Below are 18,492 nucleotides of genomic sequence, written 5' to 3' on the forward strand. Positions count from 1 at the left end.
CACTTCCTTGGGGAGACCAGCTGTTCGGTCTGGTATATATCAGCATCAGGTTTCTTCCACTTGGCCACGTAGATGTGTTAAGAGGCTGAAGAGAAATCTAAGACCGATTGTGAAATCTTCATTTTTATCTTTCTACAGACACAAAGCTCCCTAGACACGCTCAGGCAAAATAACCCAACTATAAAGTATTTACTATATTTCTGGTATTGGAGGGCATAGTTCTTATTCTTACTGTATTACACTCTAAATTAAAATAAGGACAATAGTTAATTCTGGGCCATTTCTCTTCTACCTTCTCCCACAAAAGAACTAAGATTACGTTTTTAATTATGGATGTACTTTATATGCATTTTTTCTTGATGTATTACTGATCCAGTGAGCAACTTCAAACAGTAAAAGCAAGAAAACCAGTACAGTTGATTGACTTTGAGAGCACTGGAAAGCTAAAATAAACCTCAAATAGAATTCCACTGGCTTTTCAGTGAGAGGAAGACTTAGGTTCTGAATATGCCTTTGAGGGCTTGCTTCTTGCAGTGTGTCTAAAGCATGAAATCACGAGATCCTAAAAATTCGTCTTAGTTAGACACTGTTTTGACACATTAGTTGGTGTTGTATTATTTCTCATGCGTGATATATATAGCAGCTCCGGTTTATATGTTTTACTTCCGTTTTTGATTAGGTATGGGTTTGCTGGGAGATCTGTTACTGGTTAGGAAGAAAAGTGGTCCTCTGGGTTTATCTTCCAAGTTTTCCTTCACTCTTCCAAGATAAAATGGTGAAGATTCAGGGGGACAGGGCTCTGAGAAATGCAGGGTCCTTGAAAGTGAGATTAGCTGAGTCAAATGTTTGGGTTTACTGGTTTCTTGTGGTCTCTCAGATTCTGATTATCCTCTTTGAATTAACAAGCCTGTTGTTAAGGCTTAATGATTAAGCTGATGAAAAATGGTATTTTTTTGGGGGGGAACATGGGATGTCCGTAAAATCACTTTATCACTTTTTTTTTTTTTAGGAAATATACAAATATATTCAACTTAAACACTGACATGAAGGAATCTTAAAATGAAGTGATGTACTTAGTTTGCCTGGGCAATACATCTCAGAAATGGAAAATCCTAGTACTCAGAATTTGCATTCAAAACAATGTAATTTATTTGAAACATTTAAGTTAACCAATGGAGAATTTGATAATTTGGTATTGTAGCACTCAGGGCCACATTACATAACTGATATTCCATCTGTGATGGAAGTTACAGAAGAATCCTCCTTAAAATAATAAACACGACGTTATCGATAGTGTTGGTTGAGCATAGCAATGGAGGATGGCACGGACTTATCTCTGCTTACATGCTGCTTGGAATATTAAACAGAGGTGCAGATGGCTGCCATACAGGATGACTGTTAAAATTGTCCATTTGCTACTTCCTATGCATCTTTTGCATACTTAAATAAATTGTAATTTAAAGAATTTATAGTTTTTCCTACATTGTTCCAAAGAGAGTGTCTAACATTATACAGCCATATAAATTCAGTCCAGTCAAGATCTACTGACACATGGAGAGAAGAGGAGTGTCCATGGGGCACCTTTGTCCTATTGGTACCTGTTGTCCCTCCACTGGGTTCCAAGACCTGCTGCTGCTACTATGGAGAAGTTTCCTTTAATAAACTCCAGAGATAATAGTTTCCTTTAATAAACTCCAGAGATAATAGTTGAGCCGAGATGGTGCCACTGCACTCCAGCCTGGGTGACAGAGCAAGACTCCGTCTCAGAAAAAAAAAAAAAAATAAGAAAAATAAGTAGTTTATAGAGTGTTTTATAGACTCATTTGGCTGGCACAAACATGAAAGCCTCCTTAATTGCATATTTCATGAGTTGGCTTAGGCTGAACTCTGCTGCAATAACAAATAACCTAAATCTTTAGTGATATAAACCAACAAAAGTGCATTTCTCACACATGGTACATAACCATCATTGGTCACCAGTAGGTGTCTGTTCACCTCAGTCAACTAAAGACTCAGGTAAACGAAACAGTTGCAGTCTTGACTGTTGCAGGTTTCCAAGTCAGAGAGCAAGATTTCTTGAGGGTCCTGCACCAACTGTTACAAGCTCCAGGCCTGAAGTAACACACAGCATTTCCATTCTCTACGAATTGCCCAGAACTGGTCATGTGCTTTGCCCTAATCGTAACCCCATAACTCAATGGACCAGGAAGTACAATATGTCTACAATATGTCCTAAGGGGAAGAATGAAATACTGGACAATAGCACTAATGACTTCCACATCCCCTACTCAAAATAGCACATAATCCAAAGCAAGATGAAGTTAATTGGTCTTTTTTCTTTTCTAGCTCCTCACAGTACTGAAGTACTGATGTTATTAATGTCAAGGACTAAAAGAAGAAAAATAATATTAATTAGATTAATTAAGTATCACCAAAGGATATACATGCTATTATATTATTGTTTTGAACAGGAACTAAAGTTTTCTAGAAGCATCCCTTCAGTGAAACACTTGCTTCATTATGATAGGGAGCAAAGAAGTAGGTCTAGCATTGATTTCTTCTTCACTGCCAAATGAAACTTCAAGATCATTAATTTTGCTATTTTATTTAGGAATAATCGTGGTCTTGCTCTCGCTAGAAGATTGGAGTGACTTTGGGTTATGCCAACTGAACCTGTGGTGCCATGATTTAGAGACATTTTTAAATGTGATTCAAAAATACTTTCTAAAGAAAGGGGATTTAACAATCTGGATATTGTCAGATATGGGAGCTGGGTTTCTGCACACACATACATATGCAAATACACATCCTCGTGTTCTTTGTGATATTTATCCAAGAGCAGGGTGTTCTTTAGGCAAAGAAAACAGCTTATCAAGGACTTAGCCTGTTTTGGAGCTTAGAAGTAAAGCTGTTTGGAAAGTCTGGATAGCAGAAACAAAATGAACTGACATTTCGGGTAACTAAGAATTGCCCATCTTAACTTTATTAAACATGGTTAAATAACACTCAGGAACTGAGACATAACATATTAACCTCAAGTCTGCAATTTTGGGCCCCATAGTTTTCAAGAGATGTAGTTGCCAGATAAAATGTGGGATGCCCAGTTAAATTTGAATTTCAGATAAACAACAAAGAATAGTTTTAGATGAAGTATGTCCCAAATATTGCATGGGGTATACTTATGTAAATTACTTACTAAACATAAATTCATTATCTATCTGAAATTCAAATTTAACTGGGCATCCTGTGTTTTTATCTGCTAACTCTGGGTGACCCTATCAAAAATGAATGACATGAACATTTAATCAAACGCACCTTCTCCTCCTAAGGTAGAAATAACCAGTTGTATTCATGTGGTCTGAGAGCTGCCAGGATTTTTTTTTTTGTTTCGTTTTGTTTTGTTCTTTTTTAGTTCAAACTTTAAAGGATAGTTAAAGTCAGCATAGGAAAGGAAGTTAGCAGACTAAGTCTAGGAGGTTTGTTGTACTATTTATTTTATCTTTAGTGTTCAAACAGCATGAAACATCCTGGAAAAAGCTGCTCACTCTCTTGGGATAATAAAGCCTTGAAAATTTGATAGATGTTCTCAAAAACTTTGAAAATCTGCCCTCAAAGTCTGCACACCACTTTCCCATAGGATACTGCTTGCCATGAGCAGAGGCTGTCATCAAGTTAATAGGAAGGCCGACTTTCATGAGCCAGCTTCTGTGTTAAAATGATCAAAAGTGACATTGCTCCTGGCACAAACAGACAGAACAATGGTGCCATGTTTTGAGCATTAATCCCGTTGGAGATAAGCAGCCAGCCAGAACATTGTGGCTTTGAAAACTGCTGCTCTAGACTGAGGATACTGTCACAGGTGAGGATAAGTTAACTATTTTAAGAGTCATTTTATTATGTAGATACCTCCAGGCACAGGTAACTGATATGCTTGAGTTATGAAGGAACTTTGCCTTCCCACCTAACAAAGCTCATCGTGTTTTGTTATTAATCTTTTTTATTTTAGCTGAAGCCTCTATACCTCTACTGCTTAATCAGTTGTGGCCACAATTAGGGGATTTCTTTCTTCCTTTCTTTTTTTTTTTTTTGAGACGGAATTTTGCTCTTGTTGCCCAGGCCGAAGTGTAATGGTGTGATCTCGGCTCACCACAACCTCTGCCTCCCGGATTCAAGTGATTCTCCTGCCTCAGCCTCCTGCATAGCTGGGATTACAGGCATGCGCCACCACACCCAGCTAAGTTTTTGTATTTTTAGTAGAGACGGGTTTTCTCCATCTTGGTCAGGCTAGTCTCCAACGCCTGACCTCAGGTGATCCACCCACCTTGGCCTCCTAAAGTGCTGGGATTACAGGCGTGAGCCACTGCGCCTGGCCGAAGATTTCTTACAGGAACAAAGATGTTCAGCACTGCCTCTTTTGTTCTTTAACATGCTGAGCTACAATATTATGATTGCTTGGCTTGGTAAAGTTGTGGTGTGCCAGGGAAATTTCCAATAGGAAAGGTCATTCTGGTGTTAGATTTTTAGGTTTTTCAGCTGTAGCTAACATGAAATAACCAAAGGGAGACCGTGAAGGTTTAAAGGTAAGTCGATTTGCCAGTGTGGTAGGGGCAGCAGCTGGCGTTTAGTGTGTTTAAATCCAGGAAACACTGACCTTACTAAAGGTGTGACCTACCAGATTTAAAAATCACCAGGAGAGGCCGGGCGCGGTGGCTCAAGCCTGTAATCCCAGCACTTTGGGAGGCCGAGATGGGCGGATCCCGAGGTCAGGAGATCGAGACCATCCTGGCTAACACGGTGAAACCCTGTCTCTACTAAAAAATACAAAAACAAACAAAAAACAAAAAAAAAAACAAAAAAAAAACTAGCTGGGCGAGGTGGCAGGCGCCTGTAGTCCCAGCTACTCGGGAGGCTGAGGCAGGAGAATGGCGTAAACCCGGGAGGCGGAGCTTGCAGTGAGCTGAGATCCGGCCACTGCACTCCAGCCTGGGCGACAGAGCCAGACTCCGTCTCAAAAAAAACCCAAAAAAACAAAAAAAACAAAAAAATCACCAGGAGAAAATCAGTGAATGTTGTGCTTGTGGGTCCATAGGAGGGCATTATGCCCTCCCAGCTCTTCCCTCTGTCAGGTTTTTCCTCCCCATTGCTTACTGTCTTCTCAGCTGTATTGAAACTGACATTTGATTTAGGAACCCAGAGCCCAGATATTGCTCTCTGTGAAAGACAAAAGGATGAAACAAAAGTCTAAACTAGTTTAAATATTAGATTGGTGCAAAAGTAATTGCGGTTTTTGCCTTTGAAAAGAAATGGCAAAAACCGCAATTACTTTTGCACCAATCTAATATAAAATAGGCAAATACTAAAGGTTTAAGGCTATTTGCTTTTACATTTTATTTATTTTTTTTTTCACTGGTTACCTATAAAGACTTTGACAGCTGTGACCTTTTCTACTTGATGTGAAGCATCAAGATGAAAATAGAGAAAAAAGTACAAAACCCTATTATATATCTCTGAGTACCCCACTCCCACCTCATGCTGAAAAACAGAATAGGGACTCAGTAGTTGGTTCTTGATGTAATGGAGAGTCTGAAGGAACAAGGGTCTGGATATTAGAGCCATTCTTGGGCCAAATGCCAGGCAGAAATCTGGTGAACTACACTCCCATGCAGCCTTGCTGTCTCCGGGATTTGGGGGTGAGTGAGGAGCCCAGGCAAACAGTCCACCAAGAGGTAATCAACTCTATGCTGAGATAGGGATGGGCTCAAGGTAGATATCAGGACGAGGGAGAAGCAGGGAGCTGGCACTAGAGGAGACAGGATTATAAATCTCTGGGCAATGGAGATAATATTCTAACTCAGAAAATAATAAAAGTTTTTGCAGACTCTTTTTTTAAAAAAGTTTTTTTTTAAAATCAGAAAATTTAGTAACTTCAATAATTCTTGAGCATTGCTTTATTTTCCTATAATTGAAATGTTCATTATTTGGTTAAAATTTCAGTAACGACACACCTAGGGTTTATTACAGTATCTGATTGCAAGGCCATACCTGTGAACACATTTTGTTGTTGACTAAGATACTTTTGAAGTTGGTTTATTTTGGCTTTCTCTTACTTACTTGTGAACTGATTGCTAAATGTGATTTGTCTCAGAGCCTTTTAGTGTTGTGTTCTTTAGAAGGAAATGTTTCCATTGCAAACAAGACTAAACAGCCTATCTTCAACACACACACACATAAAATAATCCTCTGCCTCCTTATTTTGGAATGGATGATTTTAATCAGTCACCTTTTTTAGCTTTAGCTATGTTGGGACCTCTATTATATTTTGAAAACAACCTGCCCTATGCACACTGAGCTGGCCTTTCCTTTCGCTTCTCAGACTATCAATTTCACTAGCAATCGCTTTTGGGGCAAAACCATCAGTCCGTTTTGCTCAATTTGCCAAATTAGGTTCGATAACGTGGTGTTTCATCAGTGATGCTGGGTTGAGTGTGCCTAAGGGGGCCTTTGTTTTCCCTCTTGTAAGTTGAGGGGAGTAAAGACATGAGTGACAGTGGAATTCAAGAGCTGCCACCTAATTTATCATCCCCGTACTGTAGGATGTGGAAAGGATGGGATGATGGAAGCTAGACAGGAAGTTTGTAGGGGCTGGAATGTAAGGATCTTGGATTCCATCCTAATTAGTTTTCTTATTCTGGTACTTTGCAAACATTTTTCTATATCTATGTTCTAACAGGTGAGGAGACTGAACTTTTGCCGTGAGAGGGAATTTCTTTGAAATCTCCCTATAGGAAATACTTTCCCTCTTGATATGTTGAGGGGAGTAGTGGGTCGAGTAGTGTCCCCCTTCAAATTCATGTCAACTTGGAACCTCAGAATGTTGTGACAATGTGACCTTAAATGGAAATAGGGTCTTTGCAGATATAATTAATGTAAGAATTCAGATGAGATCATCTTGAGTATTTAGGGTGAGCCCTAAAGCCAACACCTGGTGTCCTTACAAGAAGAGGAGCAGGCACAGAGAGACATGCAGGGAATAAGGCCATGTAAGGATGGAGGCAGAGGCTGGAGTGATGCTGCCACAAGCCAAGGAGTGCCAGGAGCCACCTGGAGCTGGAAAGGCAAGGAAGGATTTTTCCCCTGGAGCCTTTGAAGAGAGCATGGCCCTGCTGAAACCTTGATTTTGGACTTCTGGCCTCCACAACTGTGAGAGAATAAAGTTCTGCTATTTTGAAGACAACAAAGTGTGGTAATATGTCACTGTAACTCTAGGAAACTAATACAAGAAGGGGCTTCCTGAAGTTAGAGTGGGCTGGCTCCTTGCTGCTCCAGGGACACTGGCAGGAACTGATGGGATTCTGTTCCAGGAGTATGTGAGGCACTAAGTAGACTCGCAGGGCAGAGACATATGGGCATAGAGCACTATGACTGGGATCCAGTGACTACACATTGGTATGGAGGGGGGACTTCTACCTTGGGGAAGCTGAGGCAGGTTGATGACTAGTCATTTAGGTTTAGTAGTTGTATCAAAGATGGAGAATTAGCACAACGTGGCTGGTAACCAGGTAGAACAGATGATCTTATGGCCTGGCTTTCTCAAAGTCATAAATGTAGTTGACAGTTTGTACAGGATGTTAGTTTTATTATCAACTTTGGCACAGTTAGATGGCAAGATGCAGAGTTTATTGACTATCAGTCCGGATTTTGAACCAATAAAATGATTCAGGACTCTCTTTCTTCATTCCTTTAACAAGCAACATTGGAGGGTGCCTCTGCTTGAGAGGCCATGGACCTCTGTAGTTGTGGACGCAAAGAGAGATGGGCCCTGGTGTTTGGGTTTGTTATCTGTCCTGGGGAAACAGTGAGAGGAACAGACAGTGGAGTCTTTAGCATGCACTGGTAAGAGCACTGCCTCTGTTGTCATTCTTTTCATTCTTGAATTCCAGTGAGGCACCTAAGGTTAACCATCTGAAAAATGAGGGATAATACGACCCACCTATAAGGTTGTTTGAAAGATTAAACGAGATAATCCAATGAGGAGACTCATTGGATTCCATCCTAATGAGTTTTCTTATTCTGGTGCTTTGCAAACGTTTTTCTATTTCTAAGTTCTAACAGCTTAGGAGACTGAACTTTTACCATAAGAGGGAGTTTCTTTGAAATCTCCCTATAGAGGATATTTGTCATTCTGTTTTGGCTGCCAAGCATCTGAACTCTGTTTTTGTGCTTGGAGAATTTCCCATTGGAGGGAGAAAAGCAGAATGCTTTATTCACTGTAATACATAGTACATAGTAAAAGCTCAATAAATGTTAGAATGTTAGCTATTAGTATGGTTATTGTATCCTAATACATTATGACAATAGTGAGAGTGAAAATGAAAAGTTCGGGCTGGGCACGATGTCTCATGCCTGTAATCCCAGCACTTTGGGAGGCTGAGGTGGGTGGATTACCTGAGGTCAGGAATTGAAGACCAGACTGGCCAATGTGGTGAAACCCCATCTCTACTAAAAATACAAAAATTAGCCAGGCATAGTGGCAGGTGCCTGTAATCCCACCTACTCGGGAGACCAAGGCAGGATAATTGCTTGAACCCAGGAGGTGGAGGTTGCAATGAGCGGAGATCATACCATTGCACTCCAGCCCTGGTGACAAGAGTGAAACTCCATCTCAAAAAAAAGAAAAGAAAAGAGGCTGGGCGCGGTGGCTCAAGCCTGTAATCCCAGCACTTTGGGAGGCCGAGACGGGTGGATCACGAGGTCAGGAGATCGAGACCATCCTGGCTAACACGGTGAAACCCCGTCTCCACTAAAAAATACAAAAAACTAGCTGGGCGAAGTGGCGGGCGCCTGTAGTCCCAGCTACTCGGGAGGCTGAGGCGGGAGAATGGCGTGAACCTGGGAGGCGGAGCTTGCAGTGAGCTGAGATCGGGCCACGGCACTCCAGCCTGGGTGACAGAGCAAGACTCCGTCTCAAAAAAAAAAAAAAAAAAAAAAAAAAAGAAAAGAAAGAAAATGAAAAGTTCCTATCCTCTCTGGAAAAGACTGATTGTTCTGTGGCCACAGTGACCAGTAACCATCAGAATTTGTTTTGTACCTGTTTAACTGGGTCAATAACAACTTGCTTTGGCAATCATTTGTGCTTCTGTGAGCTAGCCAGTCACTTGCTTCTGAAAGCTAGCCAACAACACACACAGTTGTAAAGCCAGACAATTGGCAACACCTAAACTCTAGTGCACGTGCCCAGGCAAGTCAGCCAGTCAGCAACATTCTCACTCCAGCTTTACTTATGCAGCTAAAGGTCAGCTAATGCCTAAACATTCCAGCTTCTGGAAGTCTGCTAGGGCCTGCAATCTAAGGGTCTCCAAGCCCTAGAGAAGATCAGCTCTCTCTGCTTTGTTCAGGGAGAATGCCTCTGAAAGTGCAGTTCTTCCTGGCTTTAGCAAGCAATGAATTCAGTTTTTTGTTCAGATATTGGGTAGGGACCTCTTTCTTCAATGATAGAATTACATGTAAAGTGCTAAAAGATCACAAAAAAGAGGGCTATATGGAAAAGTTCACACAAGAGATGGTTCTTGGCCCAAGTTGTAAAATGGGAGTTATTTAAGTAGAGAAAATTCCAGGAGGAGGGAGGTTTTCTAAGCTGAGGGAACACACTGTGAGTGAAGACATGAGTGATAGTGGAACTCAAGAGCTGCCACCTAATTTGTCATCCGTGAACCGTAGGATGTGGAAAGGATGGGGTGATGGAAGCTTGACAGGAAGTTTGTAGAGGTTGGATTGTAAGGGCCTTGGATTCCATCCTAATGAGTTTTCTTATTCTGGTGCTTTGCAAACGTTTTTCTATTTCTAAGTTCTAACAGCTGAGGAGACTGAACTTTTACCATAAGAGGGAGTTTCTTTGAAATCTCCCTATAGAGGATATTTGTCATTCTGTTTTGGCTGCCAAGCATCTGAACTCTGTTCTTGTGCTTGGAGAATTTCCCATTGGAGGGAGAAAAGCAGAATGCTTTATTCACTATAAAAGCTGAAAAGGCCACTATTTGTTTTTCCAGCCTCCCTTTCAGCTAGCACATGGACACAACTGGGGTGATACAAGTCAGAAGTACACACCCTAATATTGGTTTGAGATGAGAAGCCCAGAAGTCAGCTCTAGGAGTGGAAGTGAATGCAGCAAGAAATGAGATCTGAGCTGTGAGCAGTGGTCATAGTGGTGGTTCCCATTGTTGAGTGCATGGTGTGAACATTGCATGCTGCAGAATTGACCTCTTTTCATCCATCCTAAGATTCACATATTTTCAACACTTTAATATCACTGAAGTCAGGATGCTCCTTATAATCAATGTTGTATAGAAACTGATAAGCAGCATTATCATTATTTTTTTCTTAAAAAAAAAATGATCTTAGCATCAGTGTCATTGAAGATTTAGAATGCTTAGGGTGGCAGAAGAGTCCATGTTGGATTATTTTTGAGCACAATTTTACTGTGCTCTTGGCCTAGTAGTCCCTTGTCTGGTTTTCCAACCATTTAAGTTATTCTGTAAGCTTCCTAATAAATTCATCCTTTGGTTAAGTTATTTAGAGTTTGTTTCTGTTGTTTGAAGCTAAGAACCCTGACTGGTATATGCTTGTCATCTTAAGAAGTCTTGAGCATACTGTAGTTTATTAAAATATCTGCTTTGATTCAAAAAAACTTTTCTCTCTAAATCATCACTTAAGTTTGATGTCCCAGGATACTATGAGTTATGCTAATAACTCATTCAAAATTATTTATTGAGTCTCTCCATGTGAGATTACAGAGAATGGGTCCGATGAGAGAGTGACCTTCATGGAGCTTTCATTGCATTGTGTATCCGGTGGGCTTGCATCCCCCTGCAGAGCATCCTGCCATTCCTATCCTCTGTGGACTTGGCCCCAGGTTAAGAAGCACAATGCAGGCCGTAGAAAGCTGATAGACACTTGAATTTAGGGAAGTGATATTACTGCATCTGTTGTTAGGGACTGGTCCTTTCTTCGGTTATTCTCAACATCATTCACCTGGTGAAATCTTATCTGTCTCCAGGGATTTCCTGCATCTTGAAGCTATATGGAAATTAGTTTGAGGAGTAGCGCTGGTAGGGGGTGGGGTAGCCTTTGGGTTAGAGACATGGGATATCTATTGACCAAGCTGCAAATGCCTTTGAGTTCAATGTTCTAGGTATTAAGCTTTTCCTTTATTCCAGATATATGCTAGGTATCCAAATTAAAGACTTCCTCAAAGTGAATGGTGCTAAAAGTAATATTTGGGTCTCATAGGTCCTTAGGTTTTTCCAAAGTCCACATAAAAACTTGCCATGTGTTACCTTTACGTAGAATATTCAATTCAGTCCGAATGTATTGTCTGATCTTATTGCATAGAAGGAAGCATCCTTTCTAAAGGGAGATCACCTCTGGGGGAATATATTCTACTTGTGGCTGAAGAGTCTGATAAAATAGTTAAAGAGATAAACAGCTCTAATGACTGTTAGTTGAGAAATGAGACATAGAAGCTATTTGAGCAGCCTTTGATAAAATGAAAGTTGGTTGCTGTAGAGTTGGTGCTGCTTTATGCTAACATTGTAGCTGGAGACTTTTTAAGAGGAGCTAATATTTTGCACTTTTGTGGAACCTGATTCTCCAAATCTAGCACCTTGGGTATTACTGAGGGTATACTGGAGTGTTACTGTTTACCTAATATTAAAGTCTTGACATCTTTGAATTACCATCAAAATGCAAGTCAATCCTAGGCGTTCACAGGATACCACTATTTTCAAAATGTTTCTTCTCTTTAGATATCTTAGAATAATTTTCTTGTCAGGATTTGCTTTATTATAGTTGTTAATTTGTTTTTAGTTTGAGATATCACTGTACATAATATTCCATTTCTTCCTTATTTTTATCCCAGTTTTTAAAAGTTTCTTAAATTGGTTTGCATGAAAGTGAAATCCATGTCAGCATTTCTGGTTTCTGAGACAATACTGTTTTCCTTCCTCATTCCCCCGCCATCTCTTGACTCTCTCAAAAGAAAAGAAAAAAAAAACAAAAAAAAAAACAAACAAACAAAATAAAGAACCATGCATTCATTGTAAGATGGGAGAGCTCTGACGTTTCCACAATGTCTTTAAAAGGGGAATGTTGGAATGACATGATTCTCCTTTGTTAACTGTTCCACATTTTGTGAGAACAGTTGGACTTGCTCTAAAATTCTCAATGACTCGTTCAGCAGAAGGAAAGGCAGAGATGTCCCTTGTTGATACAAGAATATAAGGAGAGCCTAGTGTTGAAAGCTGTGGCATTAGTGCAACAGCTTTAGTAGCTGAAGTAATATTTGTGATAGTAATTTTGGATTTTTCTCATGACTGCTTTGGAAATAGAAGAATAATTTGATTCTTGCTAAACTAAATAAAACAAGGGAGCTTGCAAAATGAAACATTGAGGGATATTTGAAAGCAAAGAATAACAGACATAGTTTAATAATTTCAGAAAATAACATGGTAGAGATTCTGTATCAACAGGCTGTTTGCCTTCTCAGCCCCCCCAAAAAGGAATAAAAGGTAGGCTTTTCCCAGGAAGGTAGTGCTGTCTTTTAAGTAAGAGGTTTTTTATTTTTTTATTATTTTTTGGGACGGAGTCTTGCTCTGTCACCCAGGCTGGAGTGCAGTGGCATGATTTCGGCTCACTGCAACCTCCCTCTCACAGGTTCAGGTGATTCTTCTGCCTCAGCCTCCTGAGTAGCTGGGACTACAGGCGTGTGCCACCATGCCCAGCTGATTTTTTTGTATTTTTAGTAGAGACAGGGTTTCACTGTGTTGGCCAGCTGGTCTCAAACTCCTGACCTCAGGTGATCCACACACCTTGGTCTCTCAAAGTACAAGTAAGAGGCATTTAAGGGATCTTAAACCTCAACTCAGAGGGAGATGATTTAAATTATACATATTTTCTTAATTCATATTAAAATCACAGAAATTAAAGCCTCGCATGGTAATGTATGCCTGTAGTCCTGGCTGTTTTGGAGGCTGAGGCGGGAGGATCACTTGAGCCCAGCAGTTGGAGAGTCCAGCCTGGGCAACATAGTAAGACCTTGTTTCTTACCAAAAAAAAAAAAAAAAAAAAAAGAAAAGAAAAAGTGACAACAGCAACAAAAATCTCCCCAGAAATAAGCATTTCCTTTTTAAAATCGTAGTAACCCTTTGAAGTCTAAATAATTCACTAGCTTCTATACTAGACCTGAGAGTCCATGTGACTGAGAAGTGAGGACAGACTTGACAAAGGGGCTTTCTTATCATACCTCTGCTCTGTGCATAGGACTAAGTTCTAGTAGAAAGGCTTAAGCTTGTGGTGCCATATTTATAGGTACTGACTCACTGCTCCAGTTGTTCCATTTAACCATGATTTTTGATTCCTTGGTTTGAAAATTGTATTCCTTTATTAAAGTTTAACACAAGTAGAACATAAGGAACAGTGGCACCTATTTTAAAGAACATCATTTATAACATCTCAAGACAGAAGTCATACTGTTGAGTGTACTTTTAGTAATATTTAATGTTTCTTTTGTTGTCTTACCCTGGTTTTCCTTATGGAGTTAAAATTCGTTAGCATTTTGTTGCAATATGAAACAAGTGGGTCAGGCAATGAGCTTCCTTCTTGAAGATTCCATGACAACCCACTCTGCATTTTCTTCCTATTTCTCTTTCTTGGTCTTCTCTGCAGTATCCTTTCCATCTGCCTGTCCCTTGAATGTTTTAAAATTAAATATTCTTATTTTAATTTGTAAAAGCAACACATACTCATTAAACAATTCAAGCAATTAAGTAACTTATCAATTATACCCCACATAAAAAACTATAACTGCACAGTAATAATACACACGCACACACACATACACAAACACATTGATCTACCCCTCCACCTCTCTATGGGTTCTTACTATATATACGTTATTTTGCAGCTTGAGTTTTGATGTAAAAATATACCATCAGTGCTGTAAATATTGGCATTCCTCAGGGTTTTCTCCCAGGTTTTTTCCTCCATCTCTGCCTACTCTGAATTGTGTTACCTGACTTGTGGTTTTGGTCACCCTCCTGGTCATTCTCAAATATGTATTCCCAGCCCTAGTCTGTCTCTAAGATTCCAGCTGCTCTATTTATCATTGCCTACTTAGATGCTGCATGGGTTCCTCATACCCAACTCTCCCTGAATACTGTTTCTCTTCCTGTGTCCACTTGAGGGAGCAGCAATAGCATTCACCTCATTTTCCCACATTGAGATTTGCCATCACCATCTGTCCTTCTTTTTCATTCAACCACATTCTGTCAATCACCAGGCCTATTTTTTCTATCTTTTTAATATCTTTTTAGCTAATTTGTTATTCTCCATACTGCCTACCACCTCTGTCATCCAAGTGACAGTCATCTCTTGCTTGGGATGCTCTAACTTTCTAACTATCCTTCTTTCTTTGATTCCTCCTCTTCACCTTCTAATCCATTTGCCACACAAGCCCAAGGTGATTTCTTCCAGTGCAAATCTGAACATGCCTTACTTATAATATTCAGTGGCTTGCCATTGCCAATAGAATAAAGCCCAAACTCTTCAAGACTAGTAGTCTTCATACTTAGAGGTTTCACATGATCTGGCTTCTGCCTGTGCTTCGCCTGCCTAGTTGTTCACCATCCCCACCTTTGACTCTCACTCTAAACGTAGACACTCATCCAGAGTTCCTTGAACATTCCATGCTCTCACTTACACATGTTTGCCTTGATACATTCTGCCTCCCCCTCATGCTATTTCTTCCAGTTGATGTTGATTTATCTTTTAGGCTACTTCAGTGATACTTCTCCCAAGAGCTAGGCTTGGTGTCATTCCTATATATTCTCAAAGCATCTCATACTTCATCCTTATCCTATTGTAGCATTGATCATACTATACTGCAATTGCCTGTTTATAGTTTGTGTCTTGCCACCTCTTCCATCCCCCACCACCATTGCCACTACTAACTTGACTGTGAGCTCCCTGAGGGCAGGAAGTAGGAAGAGCACAAAATGTAGCCCCTGAGAGGGACCAAATATTTGATGAATGAATGTCATCAGAACCAAGATCCCATAAAGCTGCAGAGATGACCAGTTTCTGAATCTTAGGAGTTACAATGGTCAAGTCTAGTGCCGTGAGGGAGTGAAGCAATGTGATCATAATCAGAAACGATTTGCCTTTTGCTTTCCTTCATGCTTTATGCTGTTTGGAGCCTTCTGTAGTCTTAGCAATGTGTTGTAATTGGAGAGTTGGAGACCTGTGCAAGGCCTAACTCCTCAGTGGAGCAGGAGGAGAAATGCAAGGATTCCTAGAGAGGGGAAGCTAGATTTTGGTTAGCTGATTGTCAAAATACTCAAGGCAGCTATCTCACGTCTCACAACTGGTAAATCCTGCCTCCCTGCCTTGAATCTCAAGCTCATTAGAGAGAAGACTAGGTTTTTATGAATCTCCCTCACTTCAGAGTCCCTGTGTCCTTTAACCCACATGCTAGGGAGGAGAAAAAACAAGTACTACTGAAAACCCACCTCATGCCTCATGACTGTTTTCTACTCTTTTGTATACTCCATTGATTTTACACTTGAATACCACCCACCCCAGCTGTTACATTTTAACTGTGACTGTATTCACACTGACTTGCATGGGATACTTCTCAGTTCTATAGTAAGTACATATAGTAACATATAAGGGAAAGAACTCTGGATTTGGGTTTAGGAGATTGGGGTTAGGAACTGGGTGCTCTAGCTCAGTCATATGATCTGGTGTGGTCCTATTTTATATAATTTTGAATGAAGTATTGAATATAAAGTATTAAATCACCTTTAAGGCAAACAACTTGAATTAATGAAATTCCTCCTAAATTGATCAAGAACTGTATAATATCAAAGCTGTTTGGGCCTATTGGATTATAAGCTGTATTGATTTTATTGAAATATTTCTACATTAGCTGATGAATGGAAATACCCAATAACTGCTGTCATGAGAATATAGTCTTAAAATACACAAATGTCAGTCAGACTTTGCAAAGTCTTCAGAAAGGCACCTCATGTATAAAAGGCAATCTTTCTGGCCTACGTAAGTCATCTGCCTTTTCTTCACTTCATTTTTCTCACTGGGGAAAACTGGGGGACTAAAACCTACTTCCCAGTAAATGAGAAAATGTACATAGAAGGTGCCTAGTTTAGTTCCTGGTACAGAGCAAGCACTCAGCGAATGTTATCAGATTTGGAAAGTATATATGATAGACAGCATAATTGAATGTCTGTTTTCTACTGGAAATTCTTACAACAAAGCAGTAAACTGGGTAATATATATTACAGCTTAAAAAATTAGAATCAGGCCAGGCGCAGTTGCTCATTACTGTAATCCCACTTTGGAGGCCGAAGCAGGTGGATCACCTGAGGTCAGGAATTTGAGACCAGCCGCCAACCTGGTGAAAACTCATCTCTACTAAAAATACAAAAATTAGCTGGGCATGGTGGCAGGTGCCTGTAATCCCAGCTACTTGGGAGGCCGAGGCAGGAGAATCACTTCAATTTGGGAGGCAGAGGTTGCAGTGAGTCGAGATCATGCCATTGTGCTCTAGCCTGGGTGACAGAGAGAGAGTCTGTCTCAAAAAAAAAAAAAAAAAAAAAAAAAGGAAAAAGAAAGAAAAAAATAGAATCAGAGGACATCTTACTTCATGGATACGTGTGGATTTTGAGCCTATGACTGCCTTTTCCCATGATTTATTTTATTTCTTTGTTGAAATAATGAGTAAGATGGCCAGAAATAAGTTTTAAAAATAGATCTGAAGAAACTGTTCTCTTAGTTCCCTATTTCTTAAAAGGGCCAGAAAATTTTAAATAATAGAGACACATTTTTGAAAGGACATTTAAGTCAACTCGTACATGACCTCTTTACCCTACTTATGACATGAATGTAATAGTCCAATAGTTTCTTTTATCAGGGTATAAACGTCTTTAAAATTCTCCAATTATTCAGAAGGACATCAAGTCACTTTCACAGACATGTGAAGGTTAAGAAAAAAGGTACTCTTGGGTGATGTAGGATAGGGTAGATTTACACTTTCTCTTGTTCACCTTAAGAACTGAAAATATAAGATTTTCCAAACTATAGTGCTATCAGATATATTAATTATGTCTTAATTGGAGCTTTGGGAAAGTCCTTGCTCTGGTAAATATAAGACATTATTAACAATAGAGTGATTAGGCTACAGAACCATTTAATTTAACATTTAATCCACAGTTGAAGAAAATAAAGTTTTATCAATTTGGGGACAGAATGAACATAGAGAAAACCTCAAGTATGAGAAGATGAAGATTTGGTATTTCGATTGACCACATCTTGGAGGGAAGATTTACAGGATGTATACATCCTTGAGGCCCAAAGTTACCTTTCTGACTTTCAGACAGAGAAGATGGACAAGATCTGGATTAGAATGGAAAATTGTTCTGTTTTATTTTTCTTTATGGCCATGGATTTGTACAAATGGAGGAATTTGGAAGGACCTGAAGCAGTGGCCTTGCCATTTGATCAAAACTAGATGATCCCAAGTCCTACAAGAGTCAGCTGAACTCACTAAAATTGCAACAAGAACAAAATATCGTATTTCCCTGTTCTGGTTTAGAGGCAGCTAATTTTTCCTTAAGTAAGTTTGGGTTTTGAGCCTCTTGAGTTAATAGCTTTCCTTTTGCTATCATGCATACTCTGCTAGCCTCAGCACCTGGATCAGATAAATAGCCTAAATAATGTTTGTTTCATGGACTGCTTTCTTATGAACTATCTCAGAATGTAGTCAATTTGATGGTCCCTGCATTTGGCAGAGAACCAACAAATCACTCCACTGAGGTGGACTTGGGACATACTAGGAGTGAGGCGGAGGGTAGATGAAGATGGCTGGGAACAGGAAAATATGTGGGATGCCTTTCTTTCCAGGTGCCCATCTGGGCTACACTTGGCCAGATGGCAGGAAGACCAAGCATGGGGCAGAGGATTTTGGCTTCTTCCCTCATTCCCCTTGGTCAGCTTGGATCTGACCATTTGACAGACACATTAACACAGAAGTAAAAAGTTAGAATCTGCTCTCTTATCCTTTAGTCTGTGTCAAACAGTAGATTTTAAAGTTCTTTGGGGCAAGAGTGTCCTATTCACTTCTCTATAACCCTCTCAACTATCAAAATGCTTGGTATATAGTAGTGATTTTTTTAGGTAAAAATATATCTTAGTTATTTCAGAATACATACCCTCCTTTAATGTTCTAGAATTTTTGAGCTAAATGTTACAGTGGATTCTAAACAGAGTGATGAAGCTTAAATGGGCAAAGGTAATCAAATGTGTTCTTTATTTCCTTTCTTGATGTTGTCACCTTTTTGGGGGGTGGGGGATGGGGACAAACTGTTAACTCTCAATCTTTTACAAATACGTTATTTACTCTAAGGACTTTCTTTGGCAGCCCTA

The 18,492-nt window shown here is 39.8% G+C and overlaps 1 protein-coding gene across 12 annotated transcripts in view; it reads left to right on the plus strand.

Moving 5' to 3' along the window:
• FAM13C (family with sequence similarity 13 member C) overlaps window positions 1-18,492 on the plus strand; it is a 114,969-nt gene that overhangs the window by 16,709 nt on the left and 79,768 nt on the right. For 2 of the 12 annotated variants that reach the window (XM_025396769.1, XM_025396766.1), the window contains one exon: window positions 18,270-18,358. The exons of the other annotated variants lie outside the window; for them this stretch is intronic. In XM_025396769.1, the coding sequence (XP_025252554.1) occupies window positions 18,311-18,358 (48 nt within the window). In that variant the 5' untranslated portion in view covers window positions 18,270-18,310. The remainder of the gene's footprint in view (window positions 1-18,269; window positions 18,359-18,492) is intronic. 12 annotated transcript variants of the gene reach the window in all.

Source organism: Theropithecus gelada, chromosome 9 (genome assembly GCF_003255815.1).
Source record: "Theropithecus gelada isolate Dixy chromosome 9, Tgel_1.0, whole genome shotgun sequence".
NCBI lineage: Eukaryota > Metazoa > Chordata > Mammalia > Primates > Cercopithecidae > Theropithecus > Theropithecus gelada.